This window comes from Rhea americana, unplaced genomic scaffold, assembly GCF_003343005.1.
Source record: "Rhea americana isolate MKP2758 unplaced genomic scaffold, rheAme1 scaffold_74, whole genome shotgun sequence".
In the NCBI taxonomy this organism is placed as follows: Eukaryota; Metazoa; Chordata; class Aves; order Rheiformes; family Rheidae; genus Rhea; species Rhea americana.
Genome location: NW_028186912.1, coordinates 2756882 through 2770574, shown reverse-complemented (window position 1 = coordinate 2770574; position 13693 = coordinate 2756882). Strand labels below are relative to the sequence as shown.

The window sequence follows — 13693 nt, the reverse complement described above, 5'->3', positions numbered from 1 at the left end:
AATAGACAGTGCAAATTGCTAAAGTAGTAGAAGGAAACGAGAGAAATACTAAAATAATAATATAATTATTATTTTTTTAAGTTCAGTCAGTACTAGATTTATAACATTAATTAAAATGCTTTCTTCAGAGTAGAGTTTCATTAAAATTGCTGCTGCAGCAAGAAAATAAATAGTCTGGAGAATTCTGCTTTGAGGAAAATGTGGAGCTGTTGTAAGTGAAGACATACTTGCCAGCTTTATAAATTTTAAGGACGTGATGCTCATTCATGGAGAGAAGCAAAAAAACATGCATCCCTACAGTAAATAGCTTCATGATCTTTCATGTTGCTATATTGAAAATTGAATATGGAGTATTACGTATTTTCATCACCAACTTTTGTATCATCTCAGATATTTAACTGTCATTTCCTTTGCTATTGAGAAACTGCTCTTTAACTGGGGATACCTGAAAACCTCTTTGACTTATATATGTTCTCCTGCTCATATTCTATGTCTTTCTGAAGAAGCAAAATAATAGATGACAATGATGTTAGCCATTTAAAGTGTCCACAGTTGTGCTGTGCTAAGAAAAAGGTACTTCTATATCTTGCACGCTAGCAAGGGGTCATCTCATAGGGTGATGCATACATTTTTAGTGCTAGGATTGGCTAATAATAGTCTTGTTGACAGAAGCCAGGTGAGTAAAACTTTAATTTTTTCATTTTAATATTTCTCTGAAGTGTGTGTTTGGGGGGGGGTTATAATGTGTATGTTTATATATATATATATATATACACACACACACACACACACACACACACACACACACATATATATATATATGTATATAAACATACACATGTGTGTGTATTATTATTTTGGTGCCATCATTCATAAACATTTAACAGGCAGTCTGATAAGGTTCTGTGATGTGAGCTTTGACCAAGGCTGGACAAAATTGTTCATGCACATTTCCTGTATTTTTGTCTGTTTTTCTGTGTAGTGAACTCCAAAGGGTACAGGCTATCCTATGTTGGCATGGTATCTGGCACAGTGGTACTGAGGCTTCTAGGTGCAGCTACAGCACACTTTAAATGTAACAGCTTGTGTTATGGTTCCTAATGTTTCAGTTACAAGAAGTTACAATACATTAACTCTTCCAGGGATTTTTCCTGTGTGTGCATTGCTTTACAAAAATATTTTTGGATTTTATACATCCCCATGTGAGTCCTTATGTGTTCCGTCAGAATAGATTTGGGTTATCTCACTAATACGATTTTGGAAACATACTTCACATGAGTCTGAGGGCTAAATACAATTTGTACTGAATGGAAATGTGTTGTGTTGGGGGATGTTGAGTTTTCTTGTTTTGTTTTTGTTTTGTTTTCACAGTACTGACTGACCTGTTTTTTGTCCCTCAGTGCCTTTGCTACTCTAGAAGAGGAGGCTTGTACAGAGCTTGTTCCTTATCTTGCTTATATACTTGACACTTTGGTCTTCGCATTTAGTAAATACCAGCATAAAAACCTGCTCATTCTTTATGATGCTATAGGAACTCTGGCAGATTCTGTAGGACATCATCTAAACAAACCAGTGAGTATCCCTTATATTCTCTAAAGCGCTGATTTTATGTTGAGAAATGGGTTCAGCATGCTTTATATGTTACAAAATGGAAATTCTGATCTTTCTATGTAGTTTTTGATCGTATTAAATATTTACCTGTAAAATGCTTGTATAGACTGCTTGTAACTTGTCTACCACATAGACGATCCCTATTTTGAATATTTTGAATAAACCACTGTGTTTGTAGTGACTTTCAAATAGTGCTTTGAATTTGATTTTTTTTCCCCATCTCAGCATTTTTCAGGTCAAAGGAGATATCTATATCAGTATAGATACTAAAAAGAACTTTAGAGAAGTAGATGGAACGTGTATGCAAATTTGTGACCAATTTGGGGACGGCTTTCAGTACAACTAGGCTGCTCTCTGTGTGTCTTTTCCTAATATTTTGGAGCACATTGTTGCCTGAAACTGCTTTATCAGAGGGTGGGATAGACATGCATTTTATTTATAAAAACACAAAATCCTTTGAACAAAGCACAGATAACACACAGGCACATAATGTGTTCTTTGTAGCATGTGTGCTTATTAATAGAATGTGTGTATTAATAGAATATATKTACATGTCACATGTTACGTGCATCTTGCGCTGGCTATTAGAATTTGTATTGTCTCTCTAATGTTTCATGTGACAGACACACTAAAATAAAACTATTTGGTTTGTTGCCATGGCATTTTACTTCCCATCTGAGGCCCTATGCAATCAGAAGACCTCTTCTTCAATCTCCCTCTGGCCTTGGCCAACTTGACAGTTGACAGCACCACAAGGAAGATAAATGGGAGCTCCTGCTGGCAGTGGGACTTTCTTCAGACCTTTAGAACACTATCTTTGGGCACAGCATTAGTTGGCAGCATCTGCTGGATCTTTGGATGCCTTCTGGGAGCAACAGACACTAGGGATGCGCTGCTTAATGTCCTTGTGACTGAGCGGTGGCAGAGAAGATAGCCATTCTGTATCAAGCTGTTGCATACTGGTGGAAATGGGTCCTTCTGGAAGGATGGGAAATGACTGCCTTCGTGGATGGTTAGTTGCTCAAGGAAGAATTTTCACGAACATGGATGGGATTGTAGCATGAGGGCAATAGGACATGCTGAGAAAAGCAGATGACAGATGCACAGCAAGATTGCATTGCTAGTAAAAAGATTTTTCCACATGCCCTGAGGTGATCATGTGGATTAAAAATCAGGGAGCCACTGAAAGCTGCTAGACTGAAGCTGAACCTGGAAGAAAATGCTCTGCAAAGGGTTATGTGCCACTGTCTTGAAAACAACAACAACAAAAAAAAAAAAAACAAACAAAAAACTATTGTTGAACTGAGTGGAGTATTATCTTTCCCTCCTTATCATATTTAGAAATTATTACATGAGTATTGCTTCACAAAAATCCGCCATACAGACATACAATGTGTTTCTGGATACAATTAAACACTTGTGGTGGCAGAACCAATCTTAGATTTTTTTATATATATAGTACAGCTGATTACTAGTGTGAACAAATTAAGACATACGAAGTTACTTTTATGTAAAAGCATTTAGCTGCATTATGTTAGTCACTACTTCTTACTACCTCAACTGTAATAGTAGAAACACAAATTTGATTGATATCAGTGTTTTGTTGAAAATCTGAAGACCTAAATTGTAAACACTGAGATTAAACTTTTATCAAGACAGAAGAACCATCTATTTTTAGGCATATTAGAACAATGGTTAAATTATGGTACATCAGTTATGTCTTTTGTCAAAAGTATAAGTGGTTCTTCATTCCACACTTAGTGTATTTTGAGGCTAGAAAACCAATATATTGAAATTGTTCCAGCAGCTGATGCATTTTCATCCTAAACAGGAATATATTCAGATGCTAATGCCTCCATTAATCCAGAAATGGAACATGTTGAAGGATGAAGATAAAGATCTCTTCCCTTTATTAGAGGTAAATGTTAAAAATTGAGTAATCGGTTTCTTTTAGGAATTGTACTTGCATTACTAAAGAAACTCCTACTAGGAAGTGTGACTATAAAAGTTGACGGTTCTAGGCATTTGTCATAATGGAGAAAATCTGATAGTAGTGAAAAAATCTTGTGCCTGAAGAAGTATCATTAGGTTTAGCGGAAATTTTAGATTTCTTTTCTGCTGTTTTTGAGTATTTGCTTTGGGATTCTTTTTAAGGGAAGAAAATACTGTTCTTTCTCCTCTTTTTTATTTCTTCCTCTCCCCCCCCCTCCACCTTCTTCTTTCACTCTTCTATTAAAGTTCCTGTCAAACAAGCCAAAGGTGTGAACTAGACCATATAAACTGTTTGCTATACTTTCCAAATCTGAAACAGGAAAACTCTTCTACAAAAAGTAGTTTTGTAACTTAAATTTAATGCTAAGACTTGTACATGAGCAAGATGCTACAGCTTAATGTAAGTGTTGACTGAGTATTATAGTAGCTGTATTCATATGCACTTTGTCAGCCGTATCTAAGAAGATGCTACTTTTGAGAAACTTTCTCAGCTGGCATATTTAGAGAGTCGCAATTAACTGACTGTTGAGTTGGCTCAGCTAATAAACACAATCTAAAAGATCAGTACTTACTTAATCAGCTCTATATGATGTACTTAAAATGCTGACACTGCCCACCCCCTTCCCTCATCCCTCTAGTAAAAGGCACTAGGGGCATGAGGAAGAATGTGATTTTTTTATTATTTATTTATTCCAGTGCCTGTCGTCAGTTGCTACTGCCTTGCAATCTGGCTTCCTTCCATACTGTGAACCTGTGTACCAGCGTTGTGTAAATCTGGTGCAGAAGACCCTTGCACAAGCCATGGTATTTTTCTATTGCTATTCCTAGGATTTCAGAATATGTCTTTCAATCAATATGTTAAGAATGTAATATTATGGCTATGTAAAGGGATTTGTAGTATAACTATTGAACATCTAAATGAAGCTGTCATCATGAAACATTTCTTTTTCCCTCATGCATACTTCTGAGACTATATAATACTTGTTTTGAAAATGTGTACTTTTTTGTTTGCAGTTGCACAATGCTCAGCCAGACCAATATGAGGCTCCAGATAAAGACTTCATGATTGTGGCTCTTGATTTACTTAGTGGTTTAGCTGAAGGACTTGGAGGCAACATTGAACAGCTAGTGGCTCGCAGCAATATCCTGACACTAATGTACCAGTGCATGCAGGTGAGATGAACCTGTTTAATCCTAGAATTTTCTTTCTCCAGAGAATCAAAAGCACTACTAGAATAGTCTTTTTCTTTTCTCTCTCTTCTTTTCTTTTCTTTCCTGCAGGATAAAATGCCTGAGGTACGACAGAGTTCTTTTGCATTGTTAGGAGATCTGACAAAGGCGTGTTTTCAACATGTTAAGCCTTGTATCGGTATGTTTCTTTTTACATATTAAACAGTTGTTTTACAGATTGATAAAAGGCTGGCTTAGACATTGTACGCTGGCCTCTGTAGCTGGCTTCGTTATGGTAGTGTTAGTTTTCATTACCCTTTATTAGCAGGAGTGCGTAGTCTTGTATACTTCAAACTGCGTGTTTAAAAATACCTGGTTTTCCTTTTATAAACAGTGAAGAGGTTCATTTTGTCACTTGGTATTTTTATAATGCAATGAGCAGTCTGTTTTGCTGGAATAAAGCAATACAGATAGACTTAAATTAGAACACCAACTTTCTTTGATTAAATTCTTCTATGGTTCCGTTATAATGTAGTGTTACACAATTACATACATATTAAAGTTAGAAAACTTAGAGGAAAATTTTCCTTTTCAGTAGGGAGGTAGCATCAGTTAGACTTCCAAAATATTTGTTATCTCTTCCCTCAGATACCCTGGAGAAGTCTTCAGCTTTTCAAATGAGTGTTTGGATACACTAGGAACTGAAAATTTATTTTGGAAAATGTCATAATCTTATCTTTGTGATTAATAGTGTTTTCTTAGAGTGTATTTAATCAAGGAGGTGATTGCCTTCTAGGCTTTATTTTTAAGCATGACTGACTATGTAGCTTTCCACATGCTTTGAGGATGATTCAACTGTCTTATAAAAACTAGAAGTAACTGTATTTGGATTTCCTCCCCTGCCCGCCCCCCTAGTCTCCAAGAGACAGAAAGAAAAAAATTGTAGGTTTATGTAAAGTCTTTTAGAAATCATGGTTTGAAAAAACTTGCATTGATCTATTTAAATTCTAAAATTCAGATTAATTCACTGTGTAGCAGAAATAGAGCTCTAATTCATGCATAACACTCTCCAAGCATCTGAATAGGCTTCTATGTGTGGAGTGTTTTTTTTTTTTGTTGTTGTTGTTTGTTTTTTAAATTATTGTGAACTTAGAGTATTAGGGCAAGATGGTTGTATTGTGTGATGAGATTTTAAAATGTTGTTCTCTTTAGCTGATTTCATGCCCATTTTGGGAACCAACTTAAACCCTGAATTCATTTCTGTGTGCAACAATGCCACGTGGGCAATTGGAGAAATCTCCATCCAGATGGGTAAGATTCTTTCTCTTTTGAGAGACTTTCTTGAATGTTCACTTTTGACATTTTTTTTTCCAGAGTGATACTTTCATGTTGAAATTTAAATTAAATTAGAGATTCTTGTCCTGATATGAAGTTCAGTGTACCAGATCTATTGAGATTATATATATTAATAGTCATTTTCTTCTGAATCTTTGTTTTTGTCTATTTTAGGTATAGAGATGCAGCCTTATATTCCAATGGTGTTGCACCAACTTGTAGAAATAATTAACAGACCCAACACGCCAAAGACCTTGTTAGAGAACACAGGTACCCAAAAACTGAACCATTCATGGTGAAGGGAATTAGGTTTTGTTTGTTTGTTTGTTTTAAAAAAAATACATAGGCAAAATGCACCAGAACTGGTTTTAGTGCTATGTATCTGGCTTTTCTAAACCAAAGTAACCTGTTTTGCAGAAGTTCTTACAAGTCTCAGTCTTGCAGCAAAGTATCTATCATATATCTAGATTCTTAAAATTGTTACTTCTCACCTTGTAAGGTTTATTATATTTATTTACCATTATCTGAAGTATTTTCTTACAATTTTATTTATTTGATATGACAAATGTATGCAGTAACACTTCTAAGATTTAGTAGCCTTACTTTACGCTGATTTTAATATATGCATGTATGTACATATAATGTGTACTGTATATATATGTCTAATGCTTGAAGCAAATGTAATTGGCATATTTAAACAAAAAATGAACTCCTTTACCAAAAAAGACTAGATATTTTTAAAAGATTAATTTATATCATGCATAAAATCTAGATCTGTGATGGCAACGTTACCACAATGTAACTAAAATTATGTGCAGTATCTATTACCTGATAACTTGATTACATATTTCTGAACACAAGGCTATCAATGGCATATGTGCTTGTGTTCTGGCCAACACCTTTGACTTTTAAATTGGGAACAGTCTCTAAATGCCTTACTAAATTCGAATTTCTGAGGCTTGTTTCTTTTGCTTTATGTTCTGGTGTGAAGAGCACCTTCCATACTACAGAAAAACTCTATTAATGATTTAACATGTTTTTGTTTTACTGTTTTATTGATAGAGAATCTTTCAAATTTTTTTGTTTGATAACTAATTAGAATGTGAAAAAATGATAGTTCATTATAACCTGAGACAATTGGAAATGAAACAAGTTCAATTCTGTAGTTGCATTTTTATGAGCTAAGATATTTTCCTCCAGTATTTTGTGAACTTAAAAGCTCCAGTTTCCCTATGCCCTTCTTTCTCCCCCCTTTTCCCCCTCTTACTTCCCTAATCTAGTATGGAAGGTGAACTTGAAGAAAAATTAGCTAATTGTTTGGCATATTATAGGTATTGCTTTTTAAAAGGTAATTTTGGAGTAAATACCTGCTCATTATGAAGTAGATATGGAGTAGTATAGCAATATACAAAATGTATTTATAGATTTTTATTTACACCCTTCCTCATTTCCCCCCCACTGATGGATGTGTAGTACCTATAACTGATAGGCATCCAGTACTTAAATGCTTGCTTCCATTGCTATCAGAGAATTTTTGGAAGCATCCAAATACTGACATTTTGTTTATTCTCTTAATAGTTACTTTAAATGTGGATGCATAACTGCAAATAAATGTTGTGTGGTGTACTTATTATAAGTTTGTTGTGGGATATTGTGCTGCCTGCCACTGGTATGTGCTAGAATATTACTGTGTTCTACTTCAGCCTACTATGTAATGAGCTATTAAGCCACTTCTCTTTATGGAAGCATGAGATGACATTAGCTAAATTGCATAGAAAAGGAGTACATCAGCTTTGGTAGAAATTGCGCCTCCTTTTACAGACTGTAGCTGTCAGGACTTGGGGAGGAAAGCCACAAGTGTATCTTCTTTTAGAAGTAGTACTTCAATTGCAAATAACTTGTTTGTTGTTAACATAATGCTTGAATTACGTACTTAAAGGCAATCTCACAGAAAAGGCAGTTTCACAAGTTAGATCTGCTGAAAGCTTCAGATGCTGAATACTGAAATTGAGTAGTATCAGAGAAAAAAATAGTACAATACCAGTGTGCTGCAGCTTTCACAGAATGAGTATGCTTCAAGCTGCTAGTATATCCTACACCAAACTCTTTCTGGAGAAAGCATCATCTGCTTTATTGCATGTTTCATGAAACTGTTCACAAATGCCTGTTTAATTAGAGTGTTGCATAGTATGTCCCTTGAACATAGGTTTCCTTTCTCTGCTTCATATAAATCTGCTGGATTTTAGTATTATTCATGTATTTTGCTTCAAGTAATCCTGATACATTATTCCCCACCCTCTCCTTTTTCTAAAGATTGATCTTTTGTGAGTTGAGCAAACACCATTAAAACACATTTGTATGACGGTACTTCCTTCTGTCTGTCCCTCAGAACAAAGGCCCAAGTGCTCTAATCATCCGGAGCAGCAGTTGTGCTAGTCACGTGTCCTATTGCCTCTGTATCAGAAGTCAGATTCTGCTGGGACTTCTATGAGGAAGCCTTTTGTGAACAGTAGAAATTTGGGGATTAACAAATTTGTTATGCAACTAGTCACTGTGAGTTAGCAACCACTTCAAAATAAAAATTCTGCACTACAGTGAAGAACAGAAGTATGTAGTGCTTACTGAGAAGGGCATCATTTATTTAGTGTTTTTAGGTAGACCACAATATATCCAGTGTAAACGTATTTCTAAATATAGTTGTATTGGTAGTTAGTAGACCAATTAAAATCTTGAAATCCAAATTTTTTTAAAAAGTTTGTAATATTTAATATTATGACTGAAAATGCTTGATCTGTTTTTATCAAGAATATCCAGAATAAGTACATTTGAAAAAAAACTTACATAACTTCAATGTAAGAACTAACTGTAAAGAGGGCAGAATGACTGCTTGTGTCAAAAAGCCTTTGGATTTTAAATTGTGTTTTTGGTGTTCTCTCATTTACTTCTTTAATTTTTCTTTTTACCCTGGAGAGTATACCATATATGTTGCTGCCTCTTATTTAGGGGGTGGTAATAAACAGCACTGGTGAAATCTTATGTTTATTATCATACACAGATTCTGTTGGTTTCTGTTTCTGAGTTATTTGTTGTTTTTTCTTTATTTTTTCTCCTCCCCCCTCATTTGCTCATGTCTTGGTTGGCGTTTGGTGGTGTATAACCGTGATTGCGTTACCTTAGCAATAACAATTGGTCGTCTTGGTTACGTTTGTCCTCAAGAGGTGGCCCCCATGCTACAGCAGTTTATAAGACCCTGGTGTGTATTATTCAATCTTTTTTTTTTTAATTCATTTTTCTTCACTCTCTCTTTCTTTCTTCTTCTCTATCTCACTTTTAGATATATTTTCAGTTGGTTACAAAATCTCAATCCTTAATCATTGCCAACCATGTGACTAATCTTGTCCTATCAGGTTTGTGAGTTTTTAGTAGCACCGTCATGTATTCTTTATGTTGTGGCTAACGACTAATTTATGCATGGGAGAAGATTGTCACATGCTTGCTGTGTTAAAAAGCTTGACTATGAAAGAGCATTTTAAAATCCACCAGAATGATAATACAATGCATGCAAATACTGTAAAAGTTAAACCGTGCATTACTTTACTTAAAATTCAGTCTGAGGCTTGAATTGCTGTAAGGAATATATGTTTATAGACTTGTTATGTATAAAATAGTTTGCTTGCTGCTATAAAAGTTAAATAACTGTTCTGTAAGTGGTATCTGACATAATTCATACTGTGGTAGTAGTATATGTTCTGCTTCTAATAATGATAATTTCTGTAAATATTTCAGATACATGTTTCTTTTGTATTTAATGGAATGCAGGTCACACTTTGTAACTGTATTTAGTACAACAGGAGAACAAGATTCTGCAGATCATGCCTAATGTAAATAATATTAGTAAATACAGTACACAACAAGTATTTTTCTATCTCCTAAGCATTCAGAATAGTGTTTCATATCATCTTATCTGTGTGACTTATTCCATCAAATACTGTTATCTAGATCTGACTCTAGCTGATTTTATTACTTTGTTGTTCAGTTAACAGCTTTGCTCTCCAATTTATTAGGTGCACTTCTCTGCGAAACATAAGGGACAATGAGGAAAAGGATTCAGCCTTCCGGGGGATATGTACCATGATATCAGTCAACCCCAGTGGAGTAGTCCAAGTAAGATACTTGAACAGATCTTAACTTTTTTTTTCTTTATTCTTGTGAAATTTAGTGAAAGCTGTAAATGGAGTATTAAAAAATTAACTTTGATGTTGATGCCTTGTAATACGTGATGTAACTTTAGTTTTGAGGTCAAGGAAACCAGAGTGTTTATATTGCTAATGATACATACAGTGATACATCAGGATTTCTGTTTCAGTAATTATCTATGGAAAGGAAAAGAGTAGAAGAGAAGTAGTTTTGCATTCAAATTGTGTGTCTTTTAAAGAAAGTGTAAATAATGAGCTTTGATTAACAATAACAATTTTTTGAGATTTCTGTTAGTTTCTTTTTTATTTTTGTGTTAAGGATCTGTAAGGAAAATATAAGGCAAAATTTTATGTATTGAATGGTACAATTCAGATGCAATCTAGACGTCTTTAAAAAGAAACAGAGCAAAAAAAATCATTTAATTCTTAAAGCTTAGATGGGGAAGACTGGACCTTGGACATACTTCTTAAAGAGTCAGTGGGACAACAAAGATGCATCTCTTTGAAATATATATTGCACGTCTGGAATAGAATATGACTTTTTAGTCTCCACAACTCCGAAGTAAAGCTATACCAGTGTAGTATGTTATAAAAGAAAAAAAACAAGGTGTATTTCTCTTAGAAATCACAAGGATTTCATACGGAGAATATGGTGCAAGTTGCTGACTGCCTTAAACACATAGTTCCTCCCTCCTTCCCTTACTCGGAATCTCTCTCTCAGAAATGCATGAGTTGAACCTTTATTTTGTTCTGAAAACTTTCAGTTCATTTTACTAATGTATAATTCTGTACTTAGCATTGCCCTATTCTGCTGTCCACTTGTTCTTCTGCACAACTTAAGGGGGAGGAGGAGGAGGAACTTAGGACTTTTTCATTATCCATTCTCTCCTTCCCCATAGTTATCCTCAGTTCCTATCCAAAAATATGTATTACCAGATTAATGATTAAAGACTTCTTTAAGAGTATAGTAGGAGATAATGCGTGACAGCTGATGAACTGAGTGAAGGATTTGGGGTGCCTTTGATTGTGAACCTGAATGTTAAACATTCTATGTGTCCCAGAAACTTCTGACCCTCCTTGAAGAAATAGAACAGCTCTTTTACAGCTGGAGATATGTGAGAAAGAGTTGCTAATGTAGTTTTGAGTTTGTTGCTTGTTATAAGATGATTGGTTCTTGAACTTGGTTGATGTGCTAAGAATTAAGGTTAGACAAGTGTGTTCTGGGAGAGGAGATGTGTTTTGTAACCTGTTGTTCTATTTAACCAAAAACCTAAAACACTATTTCTTATACCTATACATACAATAATTTACCATTGTTACCTGAACTGCCTGGAAAGTAAATAAAATAAAAGCAGTTGTGAATTGGGGTCAAAGACCCTGTGTAGTTCATAGAAAGAACATCAAGCGTTGCTTTCAGACCTATAAATTGAGGTTTCTAACCTGTATGATTGTTTAATCTTATAGGACTTTATTTTTTTTTGTGATGCTGTTGCATCGTGGATTAGCCCAAAAGATGATCTTCGAGACATGTTCTGTAAGGTAAAGTTTCTACGATAAGCATATTGTAACTTTGACTCTCCTGGATCCTCTGTTTCTTGCTTGCTTTCCACTGTTACCACTTACTGTATGTGTGTTTTAAGAGGCTTCTTTGCAAAGTCTTTAAGATAAAACTACATAAAAATCTAAAGTTATTTTTACTTTTATGTTTTGTTATATGCACTGAGGTTATTCCAAACTTTTTAACAGTACTGGAAAGCATGGGATTTTATTTGAAATGTCCAGCCTACTACTTTTTGACTATATTTGAAAGAACTGGGTTTTTTTATACTACATATAAGACACTTTAAAATGAAATTTTTTAAGAAAAAATCTGTCTGGTTGTAGGTGTTTTATGTGTGTATGTTTATGTTTGGTTTTTGTTTGTTCTGTTCTTTGTCACAAAAATAACTATTTTGGGAAAATAGAGTTATGACTAAAAAATATTTAGTACTGTTCTGATCTATTTGTCTTGCTTCTGTGCAAAAAATAAGCTTTTGAGATTGCTTAATGCTCTGCGGAATCCTTCTCAGATGAGTACTGAACAGAGCAAGACTTAAAGAAAAATTTACACCCAAGACCAAGAATAAGTTTCTAGACTGTCAATAGAGTTTAGATGAAAGATCAATTTGCCTTGTGTCAGAATAAACAAGCAAAACCAATCCACCCAGAAACTGCCATATTGTTTCTTCGTGTTAGTCTTGAGTTTTTTTTTTTTTTTTTTAAAAAAAAAAGCCGATTTTCTCAGTTTCATACACAGATGCTACTACTGTTCAGTAGTGTGGCTCCCCTTTTGTCTTAAGTGGATCTGAGATACATATGTCAAAATATAATGATAGTCCTCTTAGCTAAAACAGAGTATGTTTCTAATTACTTACTGGGATCATGGGTCAGTATCGCGTTTTCAAATGATTCAAATGATGCTGAGTGCGAGGATCAGCTGAGTGCGAGGATCAGAAGAGACGCTAGAAATTGAGTGCCATGCTGAGGAGCAAAGACGGAAATTTAATTGTCTAGATAGGAGACAGTTATCTGAGATGCTTCTAACAAGCACCAAGTTTGAGAAATGCACATTTCTGAGTGTTCAGGAATCAGTAGAAGAAAACAAATACCTGCAGTCTTAAAGTCCAGGGCATTTTCTGTCAATTGCCCCAAGCAGTTTCAGTGCATGTTTCTGCACTRATCCTTCAACATAGGAGAATGAGCTTAACTTACTGAAGCAAGTAGTTATTCACATTCTTCCCAGATAGCCATGTGGGATCTAACACATTCAAGCTAAACACAATGGGCTTTGGTCACCCGGCATAAAAGGACATACTTGCTTTTGACAGTATATTCTCTTTGCTTGATTTTGTTTTACTACGCAAAAAAGGAGTTGAATCTTTCTTCAAGTGATAGCGTGTTACTTAATTGAGTGGGTGTTGGTGCCATCTGAATACATGATTGCCGTATTCCAGTTACAGGTTTTTTCAAGCCCTTCCAACAGTGATACACATTTTAGGAACAATGGAAAAAAAACTTCTTTGGAGCTTGTAATCTCTCTTGATAGTGGGGGGGGGGGTCCAATGTTTCTTTTGTTTGAGAGCAGGAAAGCTGAGAGAGAAAGAAAAGCCTTCTGCTGCCAATGTTAAGATCGGACACACACCATCTATTTATTAACACCCTTTATAAAAGCAAGGTATCTTAAGACTGTAGCTGAAGCTCTGCTGTTAGAACGGTACTGAAAGATTATTAAAATAGTATTTTGCTTTTTGTGGAACCTGAGAATTTTTGGATTTTGTTAAATTCTAAGTAGTTGGCTTATCTGACTGTTTTGGCTGGGGGAGAGAGGTGGGCCTACCTGTGGTTAACAG

The 13693-nt window shown here is 34.9% G+C and overlaps 1 protein-coding gene across 1 annotated transcript in view; it reads left to right on the top strand.

Annotated features, from left to right (window-relative positions):
- Positions 1 to 13693, top strand: part of TNPO1 (transportin 1) — a 38212-nt gene that overhangs the window by 21565 nt on the left and 2954 nt on the right. Inside the window, exons 11-20 of the mRNA XM_085322034.1 lie at positions 1401 to 1572; positions 3443 to 3529; positions 4300 to 4407; positions 4618 to 4776; positions 4885 to 4972; positions 5986 to 6084; positions 6283 to 6378; positions 9286 to 9361; positions 10173 to 10272; positions 11769 to 11843. Of these exons, the coding sequence (XP_085178160.1) occupies positions 1401 to 1572; positions 3443 to 3529; positions 4300 to 4407; positions 4618 to 4776; positions 4885 to 4972; positions 5986 to 6084; positions 6283 to 6378; positions 9286 to 9361; positions 10173 to 10272; positions 11769 to 11843 (1060 nt within the window). The remainder of the gene's footprint in view (positions 1 to 1400; positions 1573 to 3442; positions 3530 to 4299; positions 4408 to 4617; positions 4777 to 4884; positions 4973 to 5985; positions 6085 to 6282; positions 6379 to 9285; positions 9362 to 10172; positions 10273 to 11768; positions 11844 to 13693) is intronic.